This window comes from Notothenia coriiceps, unplaced genomic scaffold (assembly GCF_000735185.1).
Source record: "Notothenia coriiceps isolate Sejong01 unplaced genomic scaffold, NC01 NC01_scaffold00019636, whole genome shotgun sequence".
Taxonomy (NCBI): Eukaryota; Metazoa; Chordata; class Actinopteri; order Perciformes; family Nototheniidae; genus Notothenia; species Notothenia coriiceps.
Window position 1 is genome coordinate 1 of NW_011352337.1, and position 14,700 is coordinate 14,700.

Sequence of the window (14,700 nt, forward strand, 5' to 3'; positions counted from 1 at the left end):
ACAGATCCACCGCGGCCCGGCCGTAACGCACCCACAGCTGACTCACAATTATTGGATGTAGAGTCCAGTCTGCATAGTGGTGCACCTCTGGACAGCAGATCTGCCCCGAGGTTCATCACTCCTGGTACGTGCGTCGCTCTCAGAGAGAGGAGACGTCCGCAGCTCCATAAGATCAGTTTGCGTGCCAGCATGTGTAACTGGAGAGAACGCAAACCCCCTTGGCGGTTTATATACGATATTGTGGTCGTGTTGACTGTCCTCACGAGGACATGATGTCCTCTGGGAAAAGGCAGAAAGCGTTTCAGGGTGAGGAACACCGCTAAAAGCTCCAGATAATTTATGTGTGACCGTTGGAGGTCTCTGCTCCAGAGACCCCTCACAGGTCGACCTTCGTATATACCCCCCCAGCCCGTCAGACATGCGTCTGTGGTGAGGACCTTCCGCGATAGGACAGCACCCATAGGCACGCCCCGTACTAGAAAAGTCGGGTGCAGCCAGTGGCGCAGTGCCATTACGCATTTCATAGTGACCATCACTCTCCGCGCGCCATGACGCACGGGTCCAGTCTGAGGGCAGCTACCCAGCGCTGAAACTCCCTCATGTGTAAGCGTCCCAGTCGTACCACCAGGATGGCTGACGCCATGAGCCCCAGTAACCGCAGACATGATCTGAAGAGAACATATTTGCGTGGCTGGAAATGAGCGAGGCAAGCCCTGAAGGCTTTCACTCTCTCTGCTGACAGGCGGGCTGTAAAGGGCACCGAGTTCAGGTGTAGACCCAGGAAGAGTACAGTCTGGGCTGGGGACAACATGCTCTTTTCTGTGTTTATTACGAAACCCAGGTCGAGCAGGTGTTTTACGAGGACATTCGTCTGCGTAATAGCCTCTTGCTCCGACTGTGCGAGAAGGAGCCAATCGTCCAGATAAGTTGCCAAGCGAATACCCTGTTGTCTTAACGGGGCTATCGCGGCTTCCGTACACCGTACAAACACTCGTGGGCTGAGAGACAGACCGAAGGGAAGTACTCTGTACTCGTAACAGACACCCTGAAAGGCGAACCTCAGATATTTCCTGTGTGGATAATATACTGGGATGTGGAAATACGCGTCTTTCAGGTCGACTGATGTGAACCAATCATTTTGGCGCACGAGACACAACAGAGATGTGTGAGTGAGCATTCTGAATATGTATCTGTTGAGGTATTTGTTCAGAGCCCTCAAATCTAGTATAGGCAGAATTCCGTTCCCTCCCCGTTTGGGAACGAGGAAATACTTGGAATAAAAGCCGCTCTGACTCTGTTCGGAGGGTATTATAGATATAGCCTTCTTTTCTAGTAGCGAGAGAATCTCTTGCTCCAGAATATGGGCCGACTCTCCCCGGGCTTGCGAATGCAGAATGCCCGAAAAGTGAGGGGAGGTGACAGCGAATTGGAGTCTGTAACCCCGTGCTATTGTCTTGAAAACCCAAGCAGAATCTGTGAGCATCCCCCACTTTTCGCTTCTCAAAGCGAGTGGAGATGTCACATCCCTGTCGTCTGCCCTCTGTGTCTTTATTTGTTGTGTTATGGGGCCCTCTAGTGTCTGAACACGGTGGTACCCCAGGTTGACAACCCCGGTCGACACTGCGCATGCGCGTGGCGGTGATGCCTTCACAGCCCCGTCCATCGTCCGCCTTCTGAGAGAGGCAGCAGCCACTCTTAGAAGGGGGGTGGACGTCAGACTGTTTATTGTTTTTATTGTTTTTCTTTTCATTTTTATTGACTGCACCCTTGGCTTTAAGCCTGGAAACGACAGTGGAAAATGATTTATTAAGAAACAATAGTGATGACATGTGTTTGTGTGACTTAAACGAGCAGCGGAGCTTGCTGTCTTTGATGTTAAGTCCATTTCCCTCATGGCGCGAACTTGAGGATGACGTTCTGACATCACTCGAGGCGGCGGGAAGATGGGGGCATGGTTGCACCCTGGAAACACATGAGCATCTAACACTGGAACGTGTTCTGGAGCTGGAGAACAGGGAACTTCCAGCTCTTTTATCGAGGAGAGGAGAGGAGGCTGTCAGGCCACCCTTTTCTTCTTCCTCGTCAGGTGGCTGAAAGTCTGGACCGGCTGTGCCTGAGCGGCTGCTGGAACCGGAGACTTTCTTGGCCAGCTCGTCCTCGCCTCGTGTCTGGGCTGGAGACCCGGGGCGGGCTGTGGCCTCTGCTGTTTTGGGATCTTGAAACGGGCAGGACGTGAGGCAGCCTGAGCGAAGGACTGCCGCGGGGCCGTTGAAGGCGGCGGCTGGACCCTTCGGGGAAGACAAAGCTGGAGAGCCTCATCCTCCTTCTTTTTGGATTCACACCGCTGCTGCATCGAAGCTAGAGCGGAGCCAAATATGCCCTCGGGAACAATAGGCATGTCCAAGACGTCCTCTTTTTCCCGGTCTGGAAGGTTCGTCAGGTTAAGCCACCTGGCTCTCTCCTGTACCACCATTATCCCCAGTGCATTTCCCGTGGCTTGGACTGCACAGCGCTGCACACGGAGGCAAATGTCCGTGATCGCTGCGATTTCGTCCCACACGGCAGGCTCAGGTTTGTTCGTCATGTCCTCACAGAGCTCCGCCTGGTAGGCGGTCAGCAGCGAGGAGACGTTGAGCGCCCTGGCGGACAAAGCTGCGGCTTTATAGGCTCGTTCGGTCATTGCTGACTGGAAACGGTCTGCCTTTGCCGGTAGCGTGGGGTTCCTGCTCGGTGCCGAAGCCAGCCGCGGTTGGAGGTGGGCTGCCACCAGCGGCTCCATGGGCGGCATGCGGAGCAGGCCGAGCTTCTCCATGCCGTCACAGTCCAAAGAGGAGGCACCCTGGATTGGGGCCTTGTTGCTGAAAGGGCGGTCTCTCCACGAGACCGACACCTCATCCAGCATCTCTGGAAAGACTGGGAGAAGCTGCTTCTTCATCCTCGCTGCTTGGGGCAAGTTCTTCCCCTCATAGCGAGATCTGGAGGTCTCCTTGGCCACTTCAGGCCAGGGGATGTCCAGGCTGGACGCAGTGCGTTGGCACATGGCCTGCAAGTCCATACTGAGGCAGAGCAGCTGGTGTGCTTTCGCCCAGGGGAGCGGACATCGCCTCCGGCTTGGCAGCCTGGGCAGATGAAACGAAGATGTTATCTTCGTGCTAATCTGAATCGGATAAGAGGAACTCAGAGGCATCCTCTTCATCCTCCTCCATATAATCCAGCTCTAGGACATCCCCCGCGGGTGAGGTCCAGTCGGGAACCCCAGCTTGACACAGCGCGGGGCTCCGCTCTCGCGGCTCTCGCGGCTCTCGCGGCTCTCACGGCTCTCGCCGCAACCGGGCCCCAGCCTGACACGGCACGGGGCTCCGACACAGCGTTGGGCTCAACCTCCGCTGCGGTCGTCACCATGTCTCGATTGCCGGCCGGCGAATCAACAGACATGAAGAGGTCCTGTCCCGACAGGCTAGCTTGGTGCGCTAGCCGTCGGCGGAGGCTCTTGGTGGTGAAGCGGGCACAATGTGCGCACGAACCGGGGGCATCGATAGCCTCCTGGGCGTGTTCCAGCCCAAGGCAGGACGAGCAGACCTGGTGTGAGTCCGTGCTCGAAATCTTAAACCTGCAGCCGCAGAGCCGAGTCTCCGAGCCTCCGTCTCCTCCGGTGTGAGGGAGAGAAGGGTCCATCCTCGTTAGCCGGGGTGTCGGCGTGGAGGGACAAACTAGTAACAGGTATGTTACCGTTTGAAAGAAAAAATCAAAACCTTATCGTTATTCCGAAAGGAAAAAACGGCGGGCAGATTTTTTTAATATTAACTGGTGTGTTAATATCTTTTATCTCCGTCTCCTCTGGTGTGAGGGAGAGAAGAATCCGTCCTCGCTCGCCTGGGTGTCGGCGTGGAGGGATAAACTAGTAACAGGTACGTTGCCGTTAGAAGAAAAATCAAAACCTTATCTTTATTCCGAAAGAAAAAACGGCGTGGCAGATTTCAATATTAACTGGTGCGTTAATATTCAATTCAATCTTCTTGCAAAGCAAGAGTAGCCGGCAAGCGCCCGTCGACCGAAAGTTAGCTTGTGGTTCAGTCTGTGGACAGTTAAGCTAGCCCGGCTACTGATATTTTGAGATGTGCTCCGAAGCGAGAAGAGGTGTTTGAATGACGCTGCGACGTGGCGCAAGCTACTTAAAGGGTGAGCGGATTCCCTGACGTAGACGACAAGATCACCAGCCAATCAGGATTGGCTTAATGAGATTGATGCTTCTGTTTGCATACGCGTTGAGGCGCATCCCATAGTGAGACATCGAACGGAGTGTTATGAATGAGAACTCTGATTAGCAGATACATGTAAACATGGGTTTTCAAGCCCTCTTCTGGTTTATCCCAATAACATCAACTTGTTTTAATTTCTTCTCTCCGTGCCTCATACTCTCAATAAAGAATATCCACTTTTTTGGGTTTTTCATAATTGTTCTTCTTCTTGTCTGTGTTTTTTAATACTCCAAATGTCTTTGTGTGTTTAGTTTGGGATGCACTCAGATCTGGGTAAGGTCATTCAGAGTCTGCTGGACGAGTTCTGGAAGAGTCCTCCTGCCTTGATGTCCAGCGGCACTGCTGGCTTTCCATAGTGAGTTTCCTCTTACATTCATGCACACTTGTCAAGTCTTTTCTCATTACTGCAATACAACAAATGTGTTCTGCTGCTCTGAGTATTATTACAGACAAATTGTAGTTATGTTTTAATTTGGGCAGTGCAGAAGAAAGCAGCTCTAAAAACGATTTGGTCCTTAAGGGAAATTTGGCACGATATCGTATGTTTTTTTCACTTCCAGAGATATTAATTGAAAGTTGATTTCCTAAAACATGTCTGAGGCATGTGTGCTTTCTCCATAATAATCACAATTAAAACGTTCTGTCCAATGGTTTCCTAATATCCCAAGTTTCTTGATGCTGATGAATAAAATAAAACTGATATTTTTCTCCCGGTTTTGCCAAGCAGTATGTACAAGCAGTCAAGCATGGCGCCTTACCCCACTCAGGCTTACCAATATGGGCCCCGCCACGTTGGCCCCAGCCACACTCCGCCTCCCGGCCCAGCCCCAGCTCTTATGCCTCATCCAGGAGTCGATAGTGCCCATGGGCAGCCTCGAGCTCCAGCCCCATACGGACTGATATCTGACCTGCAATTGCCTGTTCCTACTGGAGACTCAGAGGTATGCTGATAATGGATAGTGAACATTAGTGTGTTGATAACATACAGAATGTGTTTAATAGATACAGCTACACTGTATCTTTTTTTGCAAATGACAATAAACCTTTGACCTTAAATACATTGAAACAAATACTTAAAGTGAGTGGTAAAACAACACTGTCTTAAACATTGACACTCTTAAAACCCATAATGTTCCAAGCAGAGTTTTCAGTTTGGTTATCTTTCCCGGTAACTGATAGGTCTGGTACAGACAAAGCTGGGATCGACATTGACATAAATGCATTGGACAATGAGATTTGCTGATACCACTGCTGTCTGTTTCAGGCTGGACTGAACGGACACATGTACAGGATGCCTGAGATTCCTGAGTCTTTTCCTGAACTCTGTGACTTGAAGTAAAGTATTCCCAAATATTTTCAAATCAAAACATAGTTTATAATATGAATTGAGTCATTGTGTAAGCAAGTCATCATTTTTGTTTTTGTTGCACCCATACAGTACTTAATGTATTTTTTCTTGTCCTCTCACTTCCTGCTCTACATTTACCCATCTTTACCGCCTTTGCTGTATCCCACCCTAGTGGGACACAGTTGTCGGACATGTCTGAAAACGAGGACATGTTACTGGAGTTCTTTGTGACTTTGCCACAACTGAAACAGGTGACCAGTGATAAAGAAGAGCTGGTCACCAATATTGTGGACATGGCTAGTAAGTTCCTCTTCTGGACCTGGACAGGAGGTCTTAATGGTCAATCATGACAAACTGTTTACATTTAGTTGAGCATTTACAAAGACTTCTGCGTTTCTCTCATTTACAGAGAAAAATCTTCAGATGGAGCCACAGCTGGACGGAAGAAGACAAGAAATGCTCTACAAGGTCAGATATTACATCCACTCTACTCTGTTCCCTATGTTAAACAGACACAAACAAATACCACTTTCATGATATTTTCTTCTATCTTATGTATGTTTTGTATCTGTTCACAGTACGAAATGCTGACTCAGATGAAGTCTGCCTTTGAATCAAGGATGCAGATACAGCATGAACTCAGTGAGGTAAGATCATACTGTGGTTTGATTTATGAAAGCTTTTGAGTGCAGATGCACCTTTTTGTGTTAAATCTGCTCAATTTGTATTTGTACTATATTGATGTCTCAAAACTGAACATTGGGGTTGTTCCTGGAATTGTAGCAGTACTGCTGTTTAGTTTGAACTGAAACCACATGCCAACATCCGTCTTCTACCAGACATAAGCACTTGTTCTGAGGATGCTCTTGATGTAATCATGCTGTCCGACCACATTGGTTTTACATTATCAAGAAACTGAAGGAGGGAATATTAAAGATTTTAAAGAAACCAACCCAAACATTGATGAAAGACTGCCCTGAAAAGTCCCGTCTTTCAGTTTCTTACTTTTGTCTTTTCCTCCTTTATACCCCTTTAGAGTTGCAGTCTAAGTACTCTACAGGCTCGGCTAAAAATTGCAGCCCACCAAGCTGAGGAGGAGTCAGAGGAGACGGCTGAAAACTTCCTGGAGGGACGTACGGACATAGACGAATTCCTCACCAGCTTTATGGATAAGAGAACGGTGAGAAGTGCACTACGTGTGTGAAAATGGTCCTGATTTATTGTGTATTTGGGTCTGAATGTGATCAGAAGTGCAATATATAAAGTTGTATTGACTGCTTTTGTATTATTCCACAGCTCTGCCACAGCAGAAGGGCCAAAGAGGAAAAGCTGCAACATTCGCTTAACACACATGGACAGTTTCCTACCAGCCACTAGAACACAAGGTGCAACACAAACACATGTTCACCAATTACAAGTGTTATCACTGAACAAAACACTGTACCAAGGCTGTAACACCCCAACCGTAATTTGTGTCTTTGTGAAGTGGAACTGGGGATTTTCAATTGACAGTTTCAGAACAGACAGCCCTCTTGCTTCCCTCCATTTTTATGAGAAACAATTTGTTTTCATTATTTCGTAACATCTTTTCTTTTTTCTCATCAGGTTGAAGATTTCTCAGCTAACTGCTGCCAACTTGAGGGATAAAGACATTTTAGGGGGAAAAGCACACTAAGTCAACAATGGGCAATTGAGAAATAGGAATACGGTGATGGCAGGAGTGGGCTAAAAAACGAGAAATTGACTGTGCCCAGACTTGGGCTTAAAATACTGTTGAAGTTGGATTGTGTGAAAACAAGATGGAGATGCTATTGAGTCACCACCAGAAGACAAAACTGGGAGTGACACTTGCCTCGCTTTTCCAACCACATTACTAAGGATTGATCACACTGTGGATAATTTCTATTGCACATGCTGTTCGTCAAGTTTTGACTTGACCGTTATGACGAAGAGTTTATTTTTCTGATTTTCTATCACCTGCAACTGATTAGAGTGGTTGCATGTGAACACGGGAATTCCAATCTGGCATTTTTTCTTTTTCTTGCAGTCAGCAAGTAAAAGTCACTATAAAATGATTGTTAAAATTCTAATGTTGGTGTCTGTACTTCCTCTCTGAGATCATTGTCAAGTCCTTGCTTTGATATCACAGAAAGGTCCTACTGGACAGAGAGAAGAACAACCTGTGATCTACTGTTTACATTGGATTGGTGGTTTTCGACATTTAAATGAAACTCAAAAGTAGCATTGTCACTTTAACATCATCAGTTACTGGCATTCCTCATTTTGTAACTTGACAAAACAATTCAAGATCGTACAACAAATAAAGAAGCAAGGACTGGGCAGTGTTGTCAGAAGAGCTTACAAGTTTAAAATGCGTATGCATTTTAGACTGTTTGATTCTTTATCAGGTTGTGGGGTCCCCTCAAGTAATGAACACAGCCATGATATCAGTGTGCTTGCACAAACATTAATACTTTGATTAAACTTTCCAAGGCAATACTCTGATTTACATATTATTAACATCATAACCGTTTTAAGCTGAGGCTGAAATTCAGAGAACAGTAAACCATATAAACGGTTTGATTACACGTATACCTTCTGCTCTTACAATGAATCGAGTTATTTGTGTTCATGTAAACATACTGATCATGACGGGCACCATGATGATAACCCAACAATTTTGGCGATCTTTTGAACCTGACATTTTTTGGGAAAAGCCTCAGATTTTGGAAAATGCTGAGGAATATTAGGTTAAATGCTGCAGTAAAATGCAATGACATTGGATACTGTATTTAAATAATGTTAATAATAGGCTTTATTGTAATCAAAGACTTCGACACCTTGTATTATATGTTCTTATTTAATTTGTTAGAGTAATAAAGCATTTAGAATAAATCGTGTTTCTTTTTCTTGCTGATTTACAAGTGTTAATGAACATTTTCCAGTTTAAATGTATGAAGCTACCATATCACAATGACCTGATTTCTCAACATCACTAAATCACAAATAGTCACTTAAAAAAAAATGGCATTCCTATATGATGCAATAATTTGTATTAGAATCCAATAATATCCTTATGGATTAACTCAACGACCTTACTCTAACAATACTCTAACAACTGGAAGCTAACACAACCTTTCCGAAGTGACATAGTGGTGTGTGTATGACAGGACACAGCATTACTGCAATTAGTTAAACACATACAAGTACAGCTCTGCCCTCATGATTACTTATATCTTGCATCTGTGGCAGAGTCAGAGCTTTAAAGGGGAAGCAGCATTTCCTTTGTTCATTTTCCGGAGCTATAGGTGGCGCTAATACACCAGCCGTCCGTACTGGAAGTTGAAGGAAGAGTAGAAGAAGAAAGGTCAACACAAAACAGGAGAGGAGGCGCGCATTACAGGAGTGCAGTCACTACTTTCTTAACTTCAGAGGCTCGTATCTTCTAAATATTTAACATTTGAGCCGTTGTTTAGACAAACCGGAAAAACGACGAAGTCTCTGCCCTGTTACCGGTAAGCAAACAGCTAACGTTGGAACAGTTTGAATTAACATTAGCTAGCTACTGTAGCTACTAACGCTTCCTATAAAACTGTTAGACGACAGCCTCATTCATTCTCATAAGATGGAACGGGAGACATTAAAACAGAGGTGAAAAAAGCACTCAGATCTTGTACTTAAGTAAAAGTAGAAGTATCAGAGTTTAGGAATACTTTGTTACAAGTACAAATCCTGTATTCAGAATGTTACTCAACTAAAAGTACAAAAGTAAAAGTACCCATTCTGCAGAATGGCCCATTTCAGAAATAATATGTTTTGATTATAATTATTGATGCATTAAAGGGTTATCAAAGTTGCAGTTACTTTGTATACTGCAGGGTAGATTGTGATTGTTCGTCCAGGTGTAACTGTAAGTTTTGATTATCTTTCACATCTTTAATCAACATCTTCACTTAAGACACCACATAGATGAAGTAGAGTAAAAGACAAGTATTCCATTTTCCTTTTGAATTGTAGTGGAGTAGAATTACAAAGTAGCATAACATGGAACTACTCAAGTAAAGTACAAGTACTGCAACATTTGACTTAAGTAGAGTACTTGAGAAAATCTCCTTAGTTACTTCACACCAATGCATTAAACCATAGTTACACTTTGTTATGCTTTTAGCCAAATATTTTGACAGCTGTCACCAAAGATAGGGATTTATTGAGGGGGTGTTTGTTGTATCAGTGTGATTTGGATAACCATGTGATTGTTTGGTTTGAAAGTACTTTAATAACTATTTTCAAATATATTGTAGGTTGGAGACAGTATAAACATCTGTGTTCTGTGTCTCCAGATCAGTCTAGAGTCATGTCACGACAGATGGGAGACAGCCATCGACGGTTCCTGCAGACCATGATGGCCAATGGCATTGTTGATGAACAGGGGGCGAGGAAGCTCATCGCACATTGTTGTGAAGCCTCCAACGGTGAGTCAATTTAATTTGTACATGCATAAAGAGTTACCGATCATCTACAATCGGTTACAAGAGTTTAACTTTCTTTCAGGATACAGGAGTTTGTCTTAAGGACCATAATACAATTCTCGTATTGGTGAGAATCAGGATAAAAAAATAAAATATATATATTTTATAAATGTGGTGATCTTTTTTGATTGCTTAAATATCTTTATAAAAAATGTTTTAAAGTGTTTTTCAATAGCTTCCATGTCACATGACCTGTTGATTTCCAATCCATTCCTTAAGACACACATTACAACCCTGAACAAGTAGAACACAAAAAGATCTGGAAGCGGCAAAAATAAGATTTTGAAACTGAAAAACGTTCTGAACGAGAAAGAAAAATATTTTAGACGAGAAAAATTTGCTCTGAATCTGTAAACATCACATATGCATCTGAAAAAACAAATTACTTAAATCTGTATGTAAAACATTTTTTTATTTTGAATGTCCTTGTATCTTTGAAAGATCAGGATCAAAACTTTGACTTCCAAATTCATTTTTATCAAATGATCAAAACTTTTGGCCCAGATTTAGCTCCATAGTCACATCCTTTTTTGTATTGGAATTTAGTTTACCTTCATTTTATGATGAATATTTTATGTAAACATCAGCAGCTTTTCATTGAAATCTCTAGGATTGTTTTGAACAGCTTCCATCTCGTGACAAATTGATCCCAGTCAGTGCAGAATTGTATACCCACAGTAAACAATTTTGACAAACATCTTTTTGTAGAACTTACAGTATTTGTCTTGTTTTCAGCCCAGCACAATCCTGACAAACTGGATGATTTCATTGAAACCATCAACTTGAAGCTGCAGCCCATGTTCATGCAGATTACAAAAGGGATGTCTGAAGACAGCGGCCATCAATTCTACGCATTGGTGAGTCGGTTCAATTCCTGTCCTTGGCTTTCATTGTCAGGCCTGTTTTCCTTATTAGTAACTATTTTATTTTCACAAGAATGTTGGTTTATCTTCTTCTAGATTGTTGCTACAGTATATGACACATTTTTCAATTAATAAATATACATCTAAATCGGTTGTGGAATCGATTTGAAAGCCACATTATATTTGTATATCTTTCTGTATCGACTATCAATATGATGTAATATAAGAAAATAGTGGCAAAGTGATACATAGATTTATCAACATCTAATGTCAAAAGAGAGATGTCTTTTATTAGAAGTATGTTGAACCACAAGGAGGCATTGTTGATCACTGTTTTACTTTAATCCTGTCCAGGTGAACATGGCGGAGACTGATGTCACACGTATGTCGTCAGATTATGCTGACAATGAGCTAGAGCTGTTCAGGAAAACGGTGAGTTAAAGGGAAATCCTGCATAATTGTATATACGCTTTTGTCCAACACCTTTTTCAACACAGTTCTAATACAATACTTAGTTTGTAGTATGATATGAACAGTTAAAATATAGTTTTAATCTCCAGAAGGTATACCTTCACTGCAATAAGGAAAAAAGGTTTGCTTCTCCAGTGTGCAAAGAATGTCATGTCTAACCTGAGCTGTTGTGATTCAGATGGACTTGATCGTTTGTTCTGAGAAGGGCAATGCCTCATCCACTGATATTCTGAACAGCGCTGACACCATGACCACCAAAAAGCTGAAGAAGAGCGAGACAGAGCACCTCTTGAACCGTCTCGTGCATGACAAATGGCTCAATGAGGTAAAGCAGTCTCCACAGGATGTAAAAAAAAAAAGTTTTTGGAGGCAGAGACTTTTATCAAAAGTAATTTGATTTAGTCTGGCTATCTTTTAATTTGCCATTTTCACCAAAATTGATGTTGGTGATATCTATTATTATTAACTGGTTGTACTGATTTAATGTTGGAAAATCTAGTTACTGAAGATGAGAAAGATTTTGTGGGGGTATTGTGTGTGTATGTGTATATATATATATATATATATATATATATAATTGAAGATGGATGCATTACAAGAATATGAGGCATGATAACAGAAATAAACAATACTATCTTATGCTGGGTTATCATGAATGTATCTTTGACAGACTTGTTCAGGTTCCCATAACCACATTTCGCTTATCAATTTGTGGAAAAGCAATGAAAAAAGGTTAACACAAGTTGCCATCCTAGATTAGAAATATAGATTTATTTTTCCAAATAAAATAGAAATAACATCCACTCTTACTTACCATATATAATGTGACCAGTCTCTTTGATTTATTTCCATTGCTGTAGAAACGGGGTGAGTACACTTTGTCCACCAGATGCATTATCGAGATGGAGCCATACATTCGCACAATGTATCAGGATCAGGTCAAAGTGTGCCACATCTGTCGCAACATCGCTTTCCAGGTAAATGTTTCCTTCGTTTCTCTTTAGTGCATGCACACTACACTGTGATCAATAGCTAAATGAATCCGATCCTTCCTTAAGAATCATATTTTCATTGCTACTCTATGTACTCTGTAATCATTTAATTATTATTAATGTATTGTAAAATCTATGCCTTACTGGGAGAAATATATATTATTATTTGTAGGCAGGTTTCTTTTGCAAAATAATCACACATTCCTTATTTTGACAAAGAATATAATCCCTACCAGTATTTTAGTTCTTGTTCTTTAGTTTTGTTTTGGCGTTTGGTTTTTTTCTTGCACTGAAATTGATTTATTTTGTAAACAGTCTTCATTGTGGCTTTACTTCAGCTAAAATGTGTCAAACCTGATCTTTACAAAATGAGTTCACTCACAGTATTAATCTGATCGGAATTTATTTTTTCAGTGCCAAATTTGTGAGAACCCTGCATGTGGTATAAAAATACACAACCCATGTGTTGCCCGATACTACAAAGGGAGAGCAGAGCCAAGGTGTCCAGCATGTGATGACTTTTGGCCGCATGAAATCCCGGGTATTTATTGTTTATTTGTTGATGTTGTTCACACGGATATTAGTCCTAAATACATATATAGATACACTTTCAAATACCTACATACATTTTTTCTAAAAAACCTTGAATTTTTTTTTTTTTTCCCAGGATGTTTTGCCTTTCAAAAATGTCATTATGCTTCATTAAGATTTTTGGTAAAAACATAGAATGATGTGGCTCATTATACTTACATACTGCTTTACTTATCTGAATTGTTTATATAACATGAATACATGAAAAAGGACAACACTATCTACAAAATGAAGTTATTTATGAATAACTAGAACAAGAAAATAGTCTGCTCAGATTTACAGTTTATTTGTTCTGTTCATTGCAGAAGTCAGGCGGCCCAAGTCTCAGTCCAGAAAATGAGGAGTTCAACTTCAAATGTGTTTTTGTTTTTTATACTTTAACATTTCTATGTATAAAAAAACTGTTAATTTAAATTACTTTATAGTTATATTTACAAAAATAAAATGTTTCACAACAATGTCTTTAACATGTTTATTTCGCAAAAATATAATTTCTTATAGTGGTAGTTGTGGACACACTATATCTGCTTTGAGATGAATACTAATTTTCTTACAGATTGTTTCCTACTATACTTTCAAAACCAAAATAAGACAACATTTTCTTAACATTTTCTTTTGCTTAGCATTTGAAACAATGTGAGGTAATGAAAAACTAGAGTCATGTTGTATTTCTTCAAAGCTAAACATGTTCTAGAATACCATTTTTTTTTTTTTAAATCTGTATTATAGTACCATCTTGATATATCTTTCACACAATCCTTGAGCAGTAACAATGTTGTGACTGATACATAAACCATGTCCCAAAAAAAAAAAAAAAATGAAACTTATGGGAGCCTATCAAGTTTAGGTCCACATAGTTAAACATGTAAAGTCATTAAACATGCTGTATGAATAGACCTGATGTTTTTAAAAAGTAATTACTAGCTGATTATGTTCTGGTTTAATCGACTAATAGTTTGGTCTTTAAAATATCAGAAAATAACCATTACACTCTTCTCATGCCTAAGGTGATCTATTTTAAGCCTTTGACCAAAACCCAAAGATATAAGGCTTGTTTGAGACATTAGAGACCTGCGCAGACCTGCGCAATTTCGATCAACATCTTGCTCGTGCGTTGCATGATGGTTAGTCATTTTGTCCGACTTGCTCTGGAGGCTCGCTCACATGAGACGTTGAAATCTCGCGGGACAAAGACGCCCGCAGCCTTGAGAGCGAGGCACGGCGAGGCGCCGCAGTTCCTCTCCACGGGCTGCGGAGGCGAAATGCTTGATGGGAAACGACTCGCTGGTATCTCGAGCTGAGCGCTCATTGGTGGTTTTTACCCCGTGCTGCTGATGAAACTCTCCAATTGGCTCGGCAAAATTTGTTGTTGTTTTGTGTCAGTTTTACGTCGCCACTTCCATTCACATTTTTCATCATTGTTCCACAATGTTTATCATCATGAAATTAATATCTATATATGTTATACTATACTTGCACTGCTTACCGTTTTCATACTTTATATATCTTAGCATATTCATACACACTGTTCATACTGCTCACAGGCTGCTGTGTATATCTAGTGTATTCATACACACTGTTCATACTGCTCACAGGCTGCTGTGTATATCTAGTGTATTCATACCCCTCACTGTTTATTCATCATTC

At 41.9% G+C, this 14,700-nt stretch overlaps 2 protein-coding genes across 2 annotated transcripts; both read left to right on the top strand.

Moving 5' to 3' along the window:
* The first annotated feature begins 3,885 nt into the window (after positions 1–3,885).
* Positions 3,886–8,363, top strand: vps37a (VPS37A subunit of ESCRT-I). Its single transcript, XM_010778904.1, has 10 exons — positions 3,886–3,908; positions 4,511–4,614; positions 4,987–5,200; positions 5,524–5,594; positions 5,780–5,907; positions 6,017–6,075; positions 6,186–6,254; positions 6,644–6,787; positions 6,904–6,992; positions 7,213–8,363. Exons 2-9 carry the CDS (start codon positions 4,517–4,519, stop codon positions 6,982–6,984), a joined length of 864 nt encoding a protein of 287 aa, XP_010777206.1. The 5' UTR covers positions 3,886–3,908; positions 4,511–4,516; the 3' UTR covers positions 6,985–6,992; positions 7,213–8,363.
* A 525-nt stretch (positions 8,364–8,888) lies between these two features.
* On the top strand, positions 8,889–13,871 carry nsmce1 (NSE1 homolog, SMC5-SMC6 complex component). Its single transcript, XM_010778905.1, has 8 exons — positions 8,889–9,122; positions 9,948–10,079; positions 10,872–10,993; positions 11,354–11,431; positions 11,649–11,795; positions 12,331–12,447; positions 12,877–13,003; positions 13,359–13,871. The coding sequence occupies exons 2-8, from the start codon at positions 9,962–9,964 to the stop codon at positions 13,391–13,393; spliced, it is 744 nt and encodes a 247-aa protein (XP_010777207.1). The 5' UTR covers positions 8,889–9,122; positions 9,948–9,961; the 3' UTR covers positions 13,394–13,871.
* The last annotated feature ends 829 nt before the right edge of the window (positions 13,872–14,700 follow it).

Coding starts and splice junctions, on each gene's coding strand:
- vps37a (XM_010778904.1), top strand. CDS start 4,517: ATGCACTCAGATCTGGGTAAGGTCATTCAGAGTCTGCTGGACGAGTTC. Junction 5,201..5,523: donor TTCCTACTGGAGACTCAGAG/GTATGCTGATAA, acceptor TGTCTGTTTCAG/GCTGGACTGAACGGACACAT. Junction 6,076..6,185: donor GACAAGAAATGCTCTACAAG/GTCAGATATTAC, acceptor ATCTGTTCACAG/TACGAAATGCTGACTCAGAT.
- nsmce1 (XM_010778905.1), top strand. CDS start 9,962: ATGTCACGACAGATGGGAGACAGCCATCGACGGTTCCTGCAGACCATG. Junction 11,796..12,330: donor ATGACAAATGGCTCAATGAG/GTAAAGCAGTCT, acceptor CCATTGCTGTAG/AAACGGGGTGAGTACACTTT. Junction 12,448..12,876: donor GTCGCAACATCGCTTTCCAG/GTAAATGTTTCC, acceptor TTATTTTTTCAG/TGCCAAATTTGTGAGAACCC.